Source organism: Caretta caretta, chromosome 1, assembly GCF_965140235.1.
Source record: "Caretta caretta isolate rCarCar2 chromosome 1, rCarCar1.hap1, whole genome shotgun sequence".
Taxonomy (NCBI): Eukaryota; Metazoa; Chordata; order Testudines; family Cheloniidae; genus Caretta; species Caretta caretta.
Genome location: NC_134206.1, coordinates 68,857,369 through 68,875,734, shown reverse-complemented (window position 1 = coordinate 68,875,734; position 18,366 = coordinate 68,857,369). Strand labels below are relative to the sequence as shown.

Below are 18,366 nucleotides of genomic sequence, written 5' to 3'. Positions count from 1 at the left end.
TTCAAGTCCCTGCTCTAATAGATAAATATTTATAAAAAGTGGAAGAGCTTCACTAAGAGATATTGAGAGAGACACAGCCCAGAGGTCCTGTGATATGGGAGAGCCAAATTCAATTTCCTTCTCCACATCAGGCAGAGTAAGGAATTGAATCTGGGTCTCCAACAACTTGGCTACGTGCTCTAACCAGTGGGGTGTGAGAGAGTGCTGCAGGAGCATGGCAATTAAGGCCAAAAAGCTTCCTCCCCCCCCACCCTCGAATTAAGTGCATTAAGAAATTCATGAATAATTTTGGGTCAGATAAAACTGCATTTTTTGGCAAATAAACTGTTTGTCTGAAAAATTTCTCCCTGCTCTAGACATGATACAGCTTTTGCCATTGGTTTGCTGAACATGAGAGGAATGTTGAAAATCTTGGTGTCTATTCTTGACTGCGCAGGAGAGTTACACGGGTTGAAACATTTATTCTGAAAGGTGATCTGGCAAAGCCAAATTCTTTATTTAGCAACTTTATCTTCCCTAGATCCCATGCATCCTAAGCCCTTGGGTTCAGCACCACTCTGAATCCTCTCACCCTCCCCTGGCAAGAAGGGAATGAAGGTATACATGATGGGTACTCAGTCTTTGAAGACTTAAGATGTACCCTTCTTCCTTCAGGCTGATAAGGTCCACTAGCCATCTCTTGGGTCTTTTTTGTTGATGTTGATCTCTAGGAGCTAGTCCCTTTGAGTCTTTTAATGTGTATGGGCGGAAAACATAAATTGCAATGAAATCACGATCTCTTCTCTAATACTCGGATTTTTAAATTGTTTACACTTACAGCTTTTAAACTGCTATACTTACTCCTTATTAATGTAGAACCAGGCATCTAGGGTACTACAAAGAAGGTGATAAAATTCTACTAATCTCGCCCCAAGGGAAAATCACAGTTCAAAAACTGGCCTTCTGGTAAGATCCACAGGAGGTTCAAACTGTACCTCTGTTATGGGACAAGGTAGTAACAACGATTAGGACAGCAAGCAGAGGAGGGGGAGCATGAGAGAGACCATCAGTTTCCTCTTGCCCTGCCCCTACCCCCACTCCCAACAGTCTGGCTGCCCTTTTCTCCCTCCCCACCTATCTGTCTTGTCCCCTTCTCATGTCTCAATGTGTGCTCTTGGGGGGAGGGGCAAACACCGGAACAGCAGAATAGAGCCTGATGCTCCTTCTCCTGTCCCCCTCCTTCAAGGAACACAGTTTCTCCACTGCATGCATCCGATGAAGTGAGCTGTAGCTCATGAAAGCTTATGCTCAAATAAATTGGTTAGTCTCGAAGGTGCCACAAGTACTCCTTTTCTTTTTGCGAATACAGACTAACACGCCTGCTACTCTGAAGCCAGTTTTTTTTCCTGTCCTCTGCCATGCCTGACTGAACATTCACTGTTTGGGAGGGAGGAATCATTTGTCCCTATTTTAGTTAATTTTCTGCCTGACACACACTCGGAGTGAATTTCACTTCCCATTTAAAAGTATTTAGGTTATGGTTAGCTGTATAGTTTATCTAATATGTTTGTTTAATAATATCTTTCTGGAGCTCATGAATGGGATATTTAAGGTGAGAGGTGAGTTACTGGTACTATCCTAACTTTAAATGTCAGACAACTATTTCCTGTACTTGGATCACAGGGAAGTCATTAGTGGTTTTCCATATTGTTGAAGTGGTTGCCAGATTTCTCCCACATTGTGGTGCAAGAATGAAACAAAAAAAAAAAAGTGGGCTGCTGTTACTTTTTTCTTTTCTAAAATATGTTTAAAATAATAAAAGCCTTATGTTTTTGTAATGAATTTATTCTGTATTAGTGTAATATGATTGTTCCCATCCTTGTAATTGAGACAGGGTTATTATGGAAGCAAACTACAATCCTATCATCGTGTCTCTGTGACTAACTTTACACATCATCTTACACAGTTATTTTGATCTCTTGATCTCAGGATTTAATCATCAGATCTGAACCATCTCTCTGTTTCTATATCTACTGCTTTCCTCTGCTGTATTGTTATAGCTTGTTTAAAAATAAATTAAAAAATAAAATACAGTAAAATATAATTAAACACTTTATTTTTAGTTGTCATAAATCCAGTAAAAAACACAGGAAACATTTGTTTTTTTTAGTTTTTAACCTAGAGCCCCAAATAAAGAGAAGCTTCATTTTAAGTATACTATATTGTCAGGCATTCTTGTCTAATTTTTAATGGTTTCACTTTCAGAGAAGAAGTGAAGAGTAGGATAAGTGCAATATTTTTATAAAACAAACAAACTTATTTTTGTCTTAGCTCTCACTCCATTCCCTTATCCCACAACACCACTTTGCATATCATCAGCAAGTCAGCAGGATCCTGCAGCAGCACCTGGCAACAACAACTACTTCTTGAAAGAAAGCAATACCTGAAGTGAATGAGAATTTGTCTCTCCTAATTAGTCTAGCACAGAGTGGGATCAGAAACACCAAAAGCTCCCTGTAGTGTGGTTCCCACTCACCACTAGTGCGCCTCCTTGTGCAGCTGGGAAAGTAGCTCTCATGGCATAAGGTGCCCCTTTCTGGTCCCTATTCTTTCTGTGATAGTCTCTCTTTGGGTAACTTGGCTGGCCAGGTCTCCATTTAGTACACTCCTTCTTGGGTTATGAAGTCAAACAGGACCACTGTCCAAATGCCTTCTCCAAACAGTATTCAGCCCCAGCTTCGGACTCTGTGGCACAAGACCAGGGGCTGGCAGGAGAACAGAACACTGCCCACTATACCGGCTTCCAGCCCAGGGACACTTTAACCAGCCATCCAGATCTGCTTGGTCCCCTTCCTTTTTCTGTTTCCTTGGGCTCCTTCCTATCCAGCCTCTCTCTTCCTTGTCTGTTATTGGGTTTACCATGGGAGCCTACTCTACTTCTGTTGGCTACTCCACCCCTTCCTAGCCTCTTTCTAGGCTCCTTACTCCTTGCCCAGAGATTACTTTCCCCAGGACCTTCCCCCTGTTCTCGATGACCTCCTTCATCTCAGGGAGTGACTGCAGCCTCCACCTCTTTTCAGTCTCCTGGCTTTATAGTGCTGTCCCAGTCGTTCCCCAGCTGGGCTTCACTCTTAATTAACCGCTGCTCTCCCTATTTAGGTAATGACAGATAACCTAATTAGCCTCTCAAGTCCTTGTTAACCCTATCAGAGTTGATATGGGGTGCATCACACTCCCCAAAGAAACGGGCATTTTTGATAGTGGAGGAGAGTGGAATGGAGCTTTACAGGGATTTTAAAAATGGTGGGTCTGTTACAGATTGCATAGGAAAGAAGAGAAGCTGTGGTAGCCTGCCCCAGATGCACCTCGTGCTGTTCAGTTTTGAAGTAGCCACAGCCTATTGTCTTAATCTGATTTTAGTTTCTCTTTGTTCCTTTTGAAGGCCCATTGTAGTGCCCTGTAAACATGTATAACATATGTATTTTAGAGAGAGAGCACATATGAAAGATACTGTTACTTACACTTTTTTTTAAAATGGGGGATTAGAGTAGTAACCTCAATGTACTTAGACTGTAAACGATTTGAGGAGGGGACTGTGGTTGTTGTTGTTTTGTTCTGTGTGTGTTCAGCACCTCGCACAGTGGTCCATGACTGTGGCTCCTAGAGGATACAATAACATGAATAATCGATGATGATAACATATTGTCTTGGTCTGTCTGTTGTGAATTTGAGTTTAGAATTTGATTAATAGTTACAGCGAGAAAGAAGTCCTTAGAAATACAACTATATTTTATGAAGAAGTGTTCACAATGTAATTTGCCATAATCATGATCCGACACTCATTTGAGTGTGTATGTAGATCAGTCATCTAGTTCTGTGAGCAGCCATTTCCTATTTCTTAGAAGCTGTTAAGTAAGCCCATAGGCGAGGTGAAACTGGTACCCAAAATGAGAAACTGTCATTTTTTGCACAGACCCGAAACACTGCAACATGACTGACTACAGATTTTACTGTTTAAGTTAATTTCAAACCTTAATGTGGTGTTTATTGGTCAAAGCTACCAAATGGCAATATAATGAAATATTTTTATTAGTTTTGATGGGCAAGTATTTCTTTCAGAAAATTCTAAGCTTCTTAGCATGTCTTTTTAAAATGGCGAATACCAACATTTTGCACTATACTAACATGAAATGTTTTCACATCACATATTCGTATGTGTCAAAAATCACACAGGTAATTTATAATAAATTTTAATTGAAAATATAGAAAACTGTTGATCAGCTCAGTTTCTCACTGAAGGTTATGCACCAGTAGTAGTAGATTGTGTGCCCATTGTTTGTATTGCTTAGTGGATAGATATAAATATATGTGAATTTCTAATGTAATGCTTTTCCATTTGTAAGCTTTTGTACATAAAACCTAGCATCTAGTATGCCTGATAGAAGGTTTTAATTTGTAATTGCTCATGCATGCAATACTAGTCTTTGACATATTCAAGAGACTAGCTTTTTAAATTGCTATCTTTGAGTTAAACCACCTAGGGCATGGCAGGTCAAACATCTAATAGCTATTGTTTTAGACTATGCAGACTGTAAAAGACAATACTGCATAGGTTTATACTCAGTCTAAATTTTTATGCTCTGAAACATGAGGAATAAAAGCATACTTTATAAAACCGTAAAACTTAGATCCTACTGCATCCATCCAATGATAGTGTATTTGGTGAAAGGTGATATTGATGAAAATATATGCTTCTTGGTCACTAAGTAGATAGAAATGGTTATGAATAATAGCAATAAATGAAAAATTACCACACTAAGAAACTTTAAAAGTAACCTGTGCCTTAGATTTTGTTACAGTCTAGAAATGAGTCATTATTCGAATCTCAAGAGTCAGGAATTTACTGGAGGGAGTAAAAGTTATACTGTCATAAATAGCCCATTTTAAAATTACTGTCATTCATAAACTAAAACCTTAATTTGTCAATTATTAAGAAATCCAAACTGTACCCAGAGAGCTGTAACTTGTATTTTTCTCATAAATTAAAGATTACCGTATATACTCGCTCATAAGCCGAATATTTTTGGTAAAAGAGTGATGCATCAAAGAGCAGGGGTCGGGTTATAAACGGGTCTACACCAAAATTTGGTTCTTTTAAATTCTATGAAATCATTGAATTGAATGTCTAATGCATTGTCGTTTTGTTTACCTGGAGTGTCTGCATCCACTGAGCCCCTCAATTCCCTGTGGCCGCGGTTTGCCGTTCCCAGCCAATGGGAGGTGGGAAGTGGCGCCACTTCCCGCAGCTCCCATTGGCTGGGAACAGCAAACCATGGCCACTGGGAGCTGAGGGGCTCCGTGCCTGTGAATGCTCCAGGTAAACAAAATGTCCCGACCTGCCAGTCTTACCCTGACAGGCCGGGAGCCAAAGTTTGCCAACCCCTGAAATATAGGGTCAGCTTATTAAAGAGTCATACAGTTTTTACTATTTTTACCTATCCATCTTGGAGGGTCGGTTTATAAATGAACGGGCTAATGAACGAGTATATACGGTAATCTGTCTTCTGAATATGAATCTCAGCTAAACCATAACTAAGGAGATTCTGTGAAGTACATATTAAATACTATGGAGGAGATCTAGCATCTCTTACATCAAGAGCCTTCTTAAATGTCCTCATTTAGAACAACATGTGAGCATGTGCTTAATTCTAAGCATATACTGAAGCTCTGTTGGCCTAAAAGAGCTTTAGTGCTATCCTGAATTCAGTTGTTCTCCTAATCAGAGTCAAAAACTAATAGTTTTTGAGTTAATTTGAAGATATTATTTATATGTGTGCAATTGGAAAATATGCTTATACATTCTTTTATAAATATTTTTGTCAGGGCGTACGCCTTTAATTATAATAATAGTGATCGATCTAACTTGTTTTATGTTGGGGTCAATTAACGTCTGATAATATAAAATGTTTAATGTTTATCCATAAAAATGTAGTAATAAATAATTTTATTAATTTTAAGTTATAAGTAATAATTTGATAAAGTAGTGACCACCTCCCATGGCCTTTCACAGTTTGAAAATCCCAGCCTAAACGTTTAAAAAGAGTATCTACAGTGTTTGCTTGATTTTTTTTGTATATTCCATCCATGTGTGAGGAATATTGGAATACAATATAGTTTGAAAATGGGTCTGTCCAGCACTCTGTATTATTATTCAGGTATATTTATATAACACCTAAACTGTGCTAGATACTTTAGATACAAAAGTTCCCAACTCCAAAGTGTTTATAATTTAGAGAAAAAAAGGAACATATCAGGAATGGGGGTGGGGAGGAGGAAAATAATATAACAAAGTAATTGGTTGCTCTTTGGCATATGTCTTGTAAATTCCACAACTTTTGTAATGTGTTTTTAAATTTATATGTTCATTGTCTCCTTCTCTCTGTCTTTGCAGTAGTCAAGGTATCTTAATTCACATGTTCATCCTTCGCTACCCAATGTAAAAAAAGTCTTTTGTTCTCTGTCTTCTTTCTGTTCTGCTTTCTACTCACTCAGAATAGACAGGACTTCAGGGAGGAACTTGGGGAGGCAGGCAATGAGACAGGCTTAAGTATCTGGAGGCAGGGGAAGGATTTTCATTGAAAAATGCAAGGTGTGACCAGGTACCAGAGATGGCCACATTGAGAATGCCACACTCAGGGCAAGAAATGAGGCAGACAATCCCCAAAGCTGGTGGCTTACTCTATAATTAGATTTACCAAGCCAGTAACAAAAGAGCTTCTGCAGTACCACCAGAAGTCAAACACAGACCTCTTTAGGCATTCCAGCCCTTGGCTTCCATCCAGGCAACCCAATTTAATATAGTGAGAGGTTATTGAAAACCCATTTCACCATATGTGAGGTCTTTCTAATCCCAAAGAATCAGACACATGTCCCCAGATCAATATGAATCTCAGATTTTGACTGAAAAATCATGCTGTCAGCCAATCCTTAGTAAACTAACTAAAGATTTAATAATATAAGAAAAGAAGAAAGTTACAAATATTTAATAGATCATATATAGACAAATGATAGCAAAGTCCTTATGTCAGGTTTGTAACAGTGTTGGAATAGACTGCTGTCTTGTAAAGTCTCTCTGGTAACTTCCAAAAGATTGGGAGTTCCTCAGTCTATAATTCAAGAGGCTCTTTTTTGTTGTAAAGGAGTCCAGAGAATTAGAGCAGATAAGAGGCAACTTGGAGAGGTTTCAGGTGCCTTTTTATGTCCTCTGCCAGGTGCATGGAAAATTACTTGCCCAAGATGGAGTCCAGGGTCACATGAGCATATCACATGCCCTCACATGTTTTGCCAAATCACAGAGGGTGGCCACTGGCTCCTTACTGTCTGAGGCATCCTCAGGAAGAGCGAGCAGGGGTGGGATGAGTTTCTTCAATGTCCTGTTCTGAGAGCTGTGTCTCCTTGATGGGCCATCAATACATAGCTGTCTAGCCCTGATGTAAATTCTATCTGGTGGGTGTCACCCAGGAGTACAATGCAGGTTTAAGGTACAAGTACATAGCTAATATTTATAACTTCAAATACAAAGATGATACATGCATATAAACAGGATAATCATATTTACCAAATCATAATTTTTCCATTGACGCCTTACATGATATACTTTGCATAAGATTTATGGAAACTGTGTAACAGTGGTGGTAACAGTGATATAAATGATCACCTTTCATATACACAGCATCATACAAGGTTTTTCATTGTGAAATAAAAGTAATATGTATCCTTTGCTTCCTTCTGCTGGCATTAAAAAGGATGTGAGTGGAATTCCCGTGAAGAATTATCCTGTAAGTTCACAGTAGTTTAATTGTTTGTATGTATGTATGTATATGGATGTATAGTATAGTATAAATACATAGTTCCAAGTTCCTTTTTGACATTTTTGCTTTTAGACTATTTTTTTGCTCTTTATTAAAGTAAATATTTTCCCCCAAGGATATGTCATATTGTATATTGCTATAAATTCATTCATGTAATTTTTTTTGTATGAAATTCCAGAGGGAATTGGCTAGATTATTTCCAATCTTTATTTTTGATTTACAGACTCATTAAAAAATTTTTTTTTTAACTGCTGACTTTCTGCTGGTCGTTGTTTGGTCATTCTACACCTGTGGTAAATATTTTTTACCAGCAGATGGAGGCAGGAAACACAAACACATTTGTTATTCCTCTATTAGAGCTATTTACCCAAGCAATCCAATTCAAGAGACTGACTATGTAATAAAGACTGCACAAAATAGTGATTGAACCAATTAAAAAATAAATGTGAAAATGAAGGAGGCTGCACATAGACTGGCAAGCCAGTGTCATACTGGCTCATTTTTCCAAAATAGTCATGTACCATTGTGCTGTTTTCTTCCAGTGCCATGTCTGTAATGCATGACTGTTCAGAAGTGCAGCTACACAATCATAAATGCTACCTGAAATGTGGCATTCTCATCTGTTCTATTGTTTAATGCACATGACAGTGTACATGTTGTGTCTAAAGTAATGGACTGAGTACAATCAGTCCATTACAACTGGGAATCTCTGTTGTGACTCTTGGGAGACAGTCATTTGGTTGCAAAATGTAATACCTTTATTGCAGTAGAGAAAAGCGATAATTCCTGATGAAACAACAGTGGTGATTGTTTTTGCATCTTTTCCTGATCAGGAAAGATGTATGAAGTGCTATTGTGTTAATAATAAATCATGTTTTTTTTTTTTCAGAAGAAATAATTTGTTGATTAGGGCTGAATTTATTTCTTTAGGCTTTCCTTCCACTGGTTAAAAAGTGCCTAAATGATTTAGGAGTCTAAGTCAGTTTAGAAGTTATTTTTATTTGTGAAAATAAGGTTTTGTGAAAAAAGCAAAACCAATTTGTATTTTATTGCTATAGTGATGTAAAAGCTTTTCTACCTTCTGAGGATTTAAAAAAAAAAGAACTGGGAAGTTCTTCCCGGTAGTAAGGAAGCTGCATCTGATAAGGCTATCTGATGCTTTGTTACCAAATTTTTGAAGAGAAGTGCCCACAATTATGTAATTGTTTAGTGTAACTTTTTTATGCCACTGCCATTAGAGAGTGTTTTTTAATTATTTATTACTTCTATTATGGCAGTGCACAGAAGCTCCACCTAGGATTGTGGACCCATTTTGATTGGTGACATACATATACACAAAGAGCTTACCATCTAGACAGAAAAAATTGGAGCGGGGTGTGGGTGTGTGTGGGGGAAGACTTTTAGAGATGAAGAATTAATCACTCCCATCATAGTTTGTTCTTGTAATAGATCACTCTCTCTGCTAAAAATGTGCACCTTATTTCTAATTTGAATTTGTTTAGTCTGTTTCCAGCCACAGGGTCTTGTTTATGCCTTTCTAATAAAGAACCCTTTAATATCTAGTGTTTTCTCCCCATGCAAGTGCTTATACTCGGGGAGAAGTGTATTAAGATCACCTCTTGATCTTTTTATAAGCTAAACAGGTTGAGCTCTTTGAGTATCTTGCTGTAAGGCAGGTTTTTTTCCAGTACTTGAATAATTCTTCTCTGCACCTTCTTCAATTTTTCAACATCCTTTTAAAAATATAGACAACAGAACTGTATGAAGTATTGTAGTATCAGACTCAGTATCGCCATATACAGAAGTAAAATCACCTCTCCTACTTCTACTCTTTAATCAAGTTTATATGCTCAGGGATTGTATTAGCCGTTTCCCCAATAGGATTGTGCTGGGAGCTCATCTTCAGTTGTCTGTATATTACGACCCCTAAATTGTTTTTAAAGTCACTGCTTTTCCAGTATACAGGCTCCCCTTCTATAGATATGGCCTGCATTCTTTGTTCCTGGATGTGACCTTGCATCTATCTGCATTAAAATACATTGTTTGAATGGGCCCAGCACACCAAATGATTCAGATCACCATGTATTGTTGCCCTATCTTCATTATCATTTATTTTTGTGTCTTCTAAAAGATTTATTAACCATTATTTGTATTTACTTCCAGATGATTGATAAAACGTTGTATTATGTTGTGTTTAGAACCAGTCTCTGGGGAACCTCATTAAAGCCCATCCCCATCTGATCATGAGTCTCCACTGACAACTACTTTTTTGAGATGTCATTGTAACTTGCAACTTTTGTGATGAAAGTGATAAATGGAAAATATCATGTTCTACATTTTAATTATTTGTGGTGTTAATTTTATTATTGTGGAAGTGCTGTTTATGGATCCGTGGTTAAGGCTGAGCTGAGTTCCCTCCTTAAAGCAGAGATTCAATTATTTTATTGTATATGAAGAATACAACATATCCCCATCAAAGTACAGCACATTCTCTTTTTTGTGTCTGAAGTAATTTTCTAAGAATTAACAATGAAACTGGTTTATTAATTTGAAATATAATTAATTAAAATGTGCATTCTTTAAGAACTTAGCACCCAGCATCAGGCATGTTTTGTTTTGTTTTGTTTCAAATTATTTTAATACAATAGTAGAAATACTTCAAGCTTTTCATATAGTTCATCTCTCAGAAATATTTCAGGTGGGATACAGTTGGAAACTCATTTTTGAAGAATTAATGGCAATTTTTAAATCACTTTTAACTGTTTAGTCTTGAAAATACATAGTCTGCAAAAGAGGAGTTATCAATTATTCACTTTCAAACTGGGAGGATGTTAGTGGTTTTCCACAAAGGTCTCTCCTGGATCTGATACTAGTAAGTATTTTCAATAATATCTTGAATAATAAGAGTGGCGATTGTGCTTATAAAAATTGTGGATGACAGCAAGGTAGGTGTGGTTGCAAGGACATTGGAGGATGGGATTAGAATTCAAAAGGACCTCGATAAATTGAAGAATTGGTTTGAAATCAACACTATGAAATTCAGAGAAAAAATGTGAAGTATGTTGCTCAAGACTCACAAGTTAAATCTGCAAAAACAAAATGGAGAATAACTGACTAGGCAACAATATGATGCTGTTACAAAAAAGGCTAATATCATTCTGGGGTTTATTAGCAGGAGTGTTGTATATGAGTCATTATGTCCCACTCTTCGCAGAACTGACGAAGCCTCAGTATGAGCGTCATGTTCGGTTTTAGGCATGACGTTTTAAGGAAGATGTGGACAAATTGGAGAGAATCTAATGATAACTCTAGAAAACCTGTTAGATGAACAAAGGTCTAAAAACTGGGCATGTTTAGTCTTGAGAAAAGAAGATTGGGTGGAGGGGAATCTAATAACAGTCTTTCAATATGTTACGGGCTGTCATAAAGAGGACTATGATCTATAGGCATTGACACTGTGGGCTGGAGCACCCACAGAAAAAAAATTAGTGGGTGTTTAGCGCCTACCTCCCTCCCTTCCCCCCATGCTTTCTGTCTGCCATTGGCCTCCCTGATCAACTCTTTCCCCTCCCTCCATAGCACCTCGTGCCTGCCATGTTTAGCTGTTCTGTGGCATGCAGGAGGTGCTGGGAGGAGTGGGGATAGGGTGCTCTTGGCGGAGGGGGCGGAACTGGATGGAAAAGGTGGAGCGGAGGCAGGAAGAGGCAGGGTGGGGGCTTGAGGGAAGGGGTCGGGTGGGGCCTGGGGTGGAGTGCAGGGTTGAGCACCCCAGGGCCCAGAGGAAGCCGGCGCCTGTGTTATGATCAATTGTTCTTCATGTCCACTGAAGCTAGGACAAGACGTGATTAACTTAATCTGAGATGCCCATTTTTGAAGGAGGAAAGGGAAATAATTAAAACCTATCAACCATATCCCAACCTAATATGTTGAAAAGGCCTATGTCTTCCTTGGTCCCACTGAAGAAAACACAAGAGTAATAATTGCAAAACAAAATAAACCTGGAAGTTCATTCCTCAATTGCATTTTCTTTCTCATAGTGAATTGTCTATGGTTTGACTTGGAGAGCTTTTTCCATTCAGGAATTTTGTTCCCTACATTTGATACTGTGAATAAATGTTTGTTTTCTTTACTTTTACAGTAAAAAAGGAGGAGGAAGATTTTGAAGAAAAGAAATCCGTTAAGAAACGAATCAAAGAACTAAAAGTCTTAGACCCGAAGATTGCACAGAACCTCTGTAAGCAATTTTGATGATAACCAAAACTTTTAAAATTATGTGTGTAGAACTTGTTGGGTGTCTTGTGTTGATAGTTTATTCAAATGACGATTTTTTTAATAATCCGTCTAAAATTCAAGCTAATTTCAATTAATACATTTTCAATGTGTGTGTTTATTGAGAATAATACAAATCATCCATACTCATGCTTTGGGCACCATCAGTTATTTAAAAATGTAATACCAAAAATGTATTTTGGTTCGCTTTCCCTGCAGTCTATCTCAATAGTCAACAAATTCAGACTATTTGAGATAAAGGGATGGGAGAGTAATTCAGAGTTCAGGTCCCCTGATGAAGTATATCCTGCCAGTTTCCTTCTTTTGGTTTATATCAAGAGAGGGGGATCTAGCATTAATAGAGTTAATTGCAGCTGTCACAACGTAGCGTGAGGAGAAAGAGAGTGTGTGGTACATCTGTATCCCCATGTTACGGTTGTGTGAAGCTTATAATTAGGACTAATGGGACTTAGAAAGGGAACTTAGGTTGAATACAAAGGAAATAGTCTCAGGAGATTTCTCAGGAATAGATTTGTAAAGTGGAAGACCTGTCACTTAAAATATCTAAGCTGCACTAGATAAAATATTAGAAAATAAATTGTAAAGAACAAATGGTCAGTGGCAAGAAGCCAGGGCTGTGGTGGTTTGATCTTCTAATTTATTTAATTCTGTGGTGCAAATAAACGCTATAGGACCCATCTTTTTGCTCAGACATTCCCTCAACAAAGAGAGCCTTTAAATGGCTGGTTATATTTTCTTCATAATCCTTATCCAGCAATCAGCTTTCAGAAACTTGATATGTTTGGCAGAATGTTGTCCTAATATGAACTTGATAAAATTAAATATAGTCAGTGTTACCAGGCTGACCTGGTATAAGAATCTGTTTTTAATTGTGTATGCCTTTTCAAAACTTGAATTGTTGGGATGAATTTTCCATGCTGGGTGTCAGCCTCAGACAAAATTTTGGAACACTTCAGCCCAAATTTTCTGTGGTCTATCAGAGCTTTGAATCATAGGTACATATAGTAGGGCTGTCAAACAATTAAGAAAATAGTTGTGATTAATTGCATTTTTAATTGCACTGATGAACAATAATAGAATACTAAGTCAAATTTATTATAAATATTTTTGGATGTTAGTCTACATTCTGAAATATATTGATTTCAGTTATAACACAGAATACAAAGTGTGCAGTGCTCATTTTATATTTTTTATTACAGATATTTGCACTGTAAAACATGAATATTTTTCAATTCACCTCATACAAAGTACTGTAGTGCAATTTCTTTATTGTGAAAGTTCCACTTACAAATTTAGAGTTATTATTTTTACACAACTGCACTCCAAAACTAAATAATTTATAACTGTAGAGTTTACAAGTTTAAGCATAAAAGGGCATATGACTATTTAGCATATCTGGCACATAAATACCTTGCAACGCTGGCTACAATGGTGCCATGCAAATATCTGTTGTCACTTTCAAGTGACATTGTAAATAAGAAGCAGGCAACATTATCTCCCGTAAATGTAAACACGCTTGTTTGTCTTAGCGATTGGCTGAACAAGAAGTAGGATTGAGTGGACTTGTATGAGGTGAGTTGAAAAATACAATTGTTTTATCTTTTTTACAGTGCAAATATTTGTAATAAAAATAATATGCCTAGTACTGTACACTTTGTATTCTGTGTTGTAATCAAAATCAATATATTTGAAAATGTAAAAAAACATTCACAAATATTTATAATAAATTTAAGTTGGTATTTTGTTATTGTTTAACTGTGCAATTAAAACTGCAATTAATCGTAACTAGTTTTTTAACCTAGTTAATTTGTTTTGTGTTAGTTGCATTCATTAACTGCAATTAATTGACAACTCTAATTTATAGCAGTTAAAGTATTCTGCCCAAAATTACTTTGTTTAATAACAAAGCCCTGGCTGGAATGATTTAACTGGGAATTGGTCCTGCTTCGAGCAGGGGGTTGGACTAGATGACCTTCTGGGGTCCCTTCCAACCCTTATATTCTATGATTCTATGAAATAGGAGCTAGAATTTCTGATGGCTATGATATGTAAGAGGGAGACATGGACACAGACTCATAAAATGTAGGGCTGTAAGGGATCTCTAGAGATCATGTAGTCTACCTCTCTGTGTTGAGGCAGTACCAAATATACCTAAACCACCCCTGAGAGAGGATTCCACTACTTCCCTTGGAAACTTAGTCTAGTAGTTAAATGTCCTTATAGTTAGATGGGTCTTTTTTAATATTTAACCTTTGCTGCATATTAAGCCACTTACTACTTGTCCTACCTCTGATGGACATGAGCAGTTGATCACAGTCCTCTTTTTCCAACAGTCCTTAACATATTTGAAGACTGTTATCAGGTCCCCTACAGTCAACTTTTCTCTAGATTAATCATGCTCATTTTTTTTAACTTTTCCTCACAGGTCAGGTTTCCTAAACCTTTTACCATTTTTATTGCTGTCCTGTGAACGCTCTCCAGTTTGTCCACATGTTTCCTAAAGTGTGGCACCCAAAATTGGACACAGGAGTCTAGCTGAGACCTCACTAGTGCCAAGAAGAGTGCAGCAGTTTTAGGAGACTAATTTTCTCCTCCCCTTATACCCTCTCACTGGGTGATGTCTTCCACTTACATGATTTGAACTACTATCTCTATGCTGACATCCCAAATCTTCTCCACTAGGTGTCTTCCTTCATCCAAACCTGCATTTCAGTCTGCCTTTTTTTATATCTCCTGTATGCTCCATCAACAGTTTAAACTTAATACAGACACTCCCCGGGTTACGCAAAATCAGATTTGCGCAAATTCGCTCTTACAGAAAAAGTTCCGTAAGCTAGAAATAGGACTGGGTTTTTTTTGTTTTTGGCGTAATGTTCAGGTATGTTTCCGACTTGCACAAAACTTGAGTTACGCAAGGCTTTCCGGAATGGAACGATTGCGTAAGTCGGGGAGTGTCTCTATGGCCAAAACATCAGCACCTATTTTTTAATCTCTGGAGCCTTTTATATGCTTCCATTTTCTGTTAATTTTATCAATGCCACCATCCTTCCTATTACTCAGGCCCATAACTTGAGGGTCAACCTTTATTCCTCCTTCTCCTCACATCTATTTTGTATCCAAATATTGCCTCTTGGTTTTGCACAATATTTTTAAAATGCAACCTCTTCTCTCTGACCAGACAGCAAAATCCTCATCCAAGCTGTCAGTCTCCTGTCTTGAGTACTAGGTTTTCCCTTTCCAAGATTTCCAACACTCATATTTCCACACCTAGCCCACACAAAACAGTTGCAAAGGTGTGATTTCTGGCCACATCAACTACCTCTTTGAGGAACGACACTGTCTCCCAACATCAAGCTTAAACTGTGTCCTTGCCTTTAAGATGCACCCTCCTCTCTACTTATCTGAGTAACAGCATAATCTTACCATTTGTTGTCTATTACTCTTACCCATTCTGCTGTTTTGATATCCTTTTCTTGCATAATATCTGCGACTAAGATATTTCAGGGCACAGATTTATTGTCTTATTTTTATAGTGAGGTGCCTAATGCTCCATCTGGTGCTGTAAAATAATAATGATAATCACTAGAACAGATGAGGAAGGTTGAAGAGAAGATGTGGAATTAGGAGGAGAGTTGGTCCATGAGAAATTACTTAATAAATACTGTGTATGAAGAAAATGTTGGACAGTTGTTATACTACAGCAAACAAAAGTATTATTCAAGGAATGTGATTGTTTTGCAATTTTCAGGGGTTTCGCTAAAGATAGCACGCTCTCTCTCTCTCTCTCAAAAAAAGGGGGGGGGAGGGGAAGAGCTGAGATTCCTATGCGGTAAAGGGGAAACGTGTACAAATAATATAATAAATGATGAGTGGCTCTCCTAGAGCAAGGACTCTTTTTGTCTCTCTTGCTATCGTTACTGCAGCATCTGTTGATGCAGTAATTCATCTGCCAGAGGACTGGAAGAGCCACACTAAAAATTATAAAAGCTTCAAAATCTGCATAAAAAGTTTTATCTCTTATCCATAGTATCATATGCAATGTTTGGGTGGCCTGTAGAATTCTACAATCCATTTAGTGTTTATTTTGTAAGTAGAGTGAAAGATCAGCTTCTTACTACATCTCCATTCATTATGTATTATGTTTTTGTTCTAGCAATTTTCCTTGGTTCTTTCCGAGTGCCTTATGAGGAAATCAAAATGATGATATTGGAAGTAGATGAAACACAGCTGGCAGAGACCATGATTCAGGTATGTAAATTGACAGGCGGTTTAAATACCAATATTTCAGTGTAAGCGTCTCATTAAACTGAAACCTGTTACTGACAAAAACTCTTAACACAAATTATTCAGTTGGAAAATCATTGCTGCATAATTAGTCTCTTAGCATTTCTAGTAAGCAAACAAAACTCAATCTTTTTTTACATTTGCAGAGTAGATAAATCTTATCTAAACACTTTAATTTATATTCTGCTTTAATATCTGCTTCTTTATTACCAGCATCCAGAATGCAACTCTACTTTATGTATGGATTCAGACAGATAAACCAATATTTAATATTTTTTTGTTTCTACCATACCTGCAAAATTATTTTTTGTGGAACATACTGCATTACCTTCACCTGTATTGCACAAAGCTGTCACATTGTTCCTGGTCATTAACTAGGCAGAAAAAGATTTTTCTTTTCAATTCGAGCTTACTTGATCGGGGATCCTACCTTCAGAAATCTTCAGCAGCTGCTTATCTGTAAATGCTTCCCTGGAGTGTAATTGTACAGCACTTCACATTACACAGCATTTTATTCAAAGCAGAAAATCAATACAGTTCTATTTGGGGACAAAAGAATCTCAGAGAGGGGAGGGGCTAGCCATGTATGTACTCTACCCTGAAAGGGCTGCGCAGTGTAGACATACTTATATATTGTGAATAAGTATTTCATCATCATATAATAGGACTACATCATCTTCCAAACACAGAACAGAAATATTTATTTGAACACTTCTGACTTTTCTGTGTCATGATTAACAATTCTGCTACTGAAAAATCTCCTTATTGTCCTTAACATTCCTGGCCAGAGATTTCTTCTTAGGTCCTTTTACTTCCCTTATCAATTTTCTACACTTAGCTTCTGATTTATATTGATTGCTATCAACTTTCCCTTTTTTTGTATTTGGTGTGTGAATGTGTGTGCGTGTGTGGATGGAGATATATATATCTTCATATATATAAATATAACAAAATATCTGATTAATCATAATACACAAAGTAATTACAGGGTTAGGATAAAGGGAGGGGAAGGGACATATTTTTCTTCAGGATTTGCATTAATCATAGACCTTTAAAAAGGCAGCCCAAATTGATTTGATTTTTTTCATTCTGCAGAATGCTAGTTATTTGTTATTTGTTAGCTGTGAGGTCAGCCATATCACTGAGCCAGGAATCAATGTTTGGTGGGGATCAACTTTTTTCCATTTTTTCAGGATTAATTTTTTAGCAAGGAAAGCTACATATTTAAACCATGCTACCTTGTTACCAGCTAACCTCCAGGTATCAAGAGTATATCCAAGAATGAAACTTAAGGAGAAGGGCTCCAACATACCATTAAATAGGTCTTTTGACTCACTTCATACCAGAAATTCTTGATTCAGGGCACTCTCCAAACTAATGTAGCACCAAGTAAGTTGCATTTCCTGCGGCAGTCAGCATTTATGAAGCCCATTATTATTAGTTTATGTAGTGACCAGTATGTTCGAAAAAAAGTCTTTTGTTGAATAAGTCAGTCTCAGATGTATAGATGCTTTTTTTTTAACAATGATTATTTTTATAGCTGCTTTTACATCCCCTCTAAATGAGGCTGTTTTTAAAATCAGTATAACCTTCTTTCTTGACTACGTAATTTTGGCTTTTTTGGGGAATCTAGTATAATGTTCTTAAACAGTTCCCAATTATCATTCTCATTATTTTGTTTAAATTCTTTTTCCTGGTTGATTTGGCTCAATTGTTTTCAACTTTATCCTTCAGTAAAAATGTAGTATCTAAAATGTATACTATAGACCAGCATTCATTGTAACTACTATACTTGGGAGTCTGCCATTTCTCTTGAGGATGGGAGCCAATCTGATAACTAAGTGAGGATGGAGAGACTTATCGTAAAGTTATTCTCTTCAGAAGTGGTGTTCTTCAGTGTGTGTATATATAATATATACAATATTTTTAAAGGGTGTATCAT

The 18,366-nt window shown here is 37.1% G+C and overlaps 1 protein-coding gene across 5 annotated transcripts in view; it reads left to right on the top strand.

Moving 5' to 3' along the window:
• DIAPH3 (diaphanous related formin 3) overlaps window positions 1-18,366 on the top strand; it is a 530,405-nt gene that overhangs the window by 225,248 nt on the left and 286,791 nt on the right. For 4 of the 5 annotated variants that reach the window (XM_075128866.1, XM_075128870.1, XM_075128864.1 and 1 more), the window contains 3 exons: window positions 7,785-7,817; window positions 11,989-12,084; window positions 16,294-16,388. In XM_075128866.1, the coding sequence (XP_074984967.1) occupies window positions 7,785-7,817; window positions 11,989-12,084; window positions 16,294-16,388 (224 nt within the window). The remainder of the gene's footprint in view (window positions 1-7,784; window positions 7,818-11,988; window positions 12,085-16,293; window positions 16,389-18,366) is intronic. The other variant, XM_048851760.2, reaches the window with a different exon arrangement.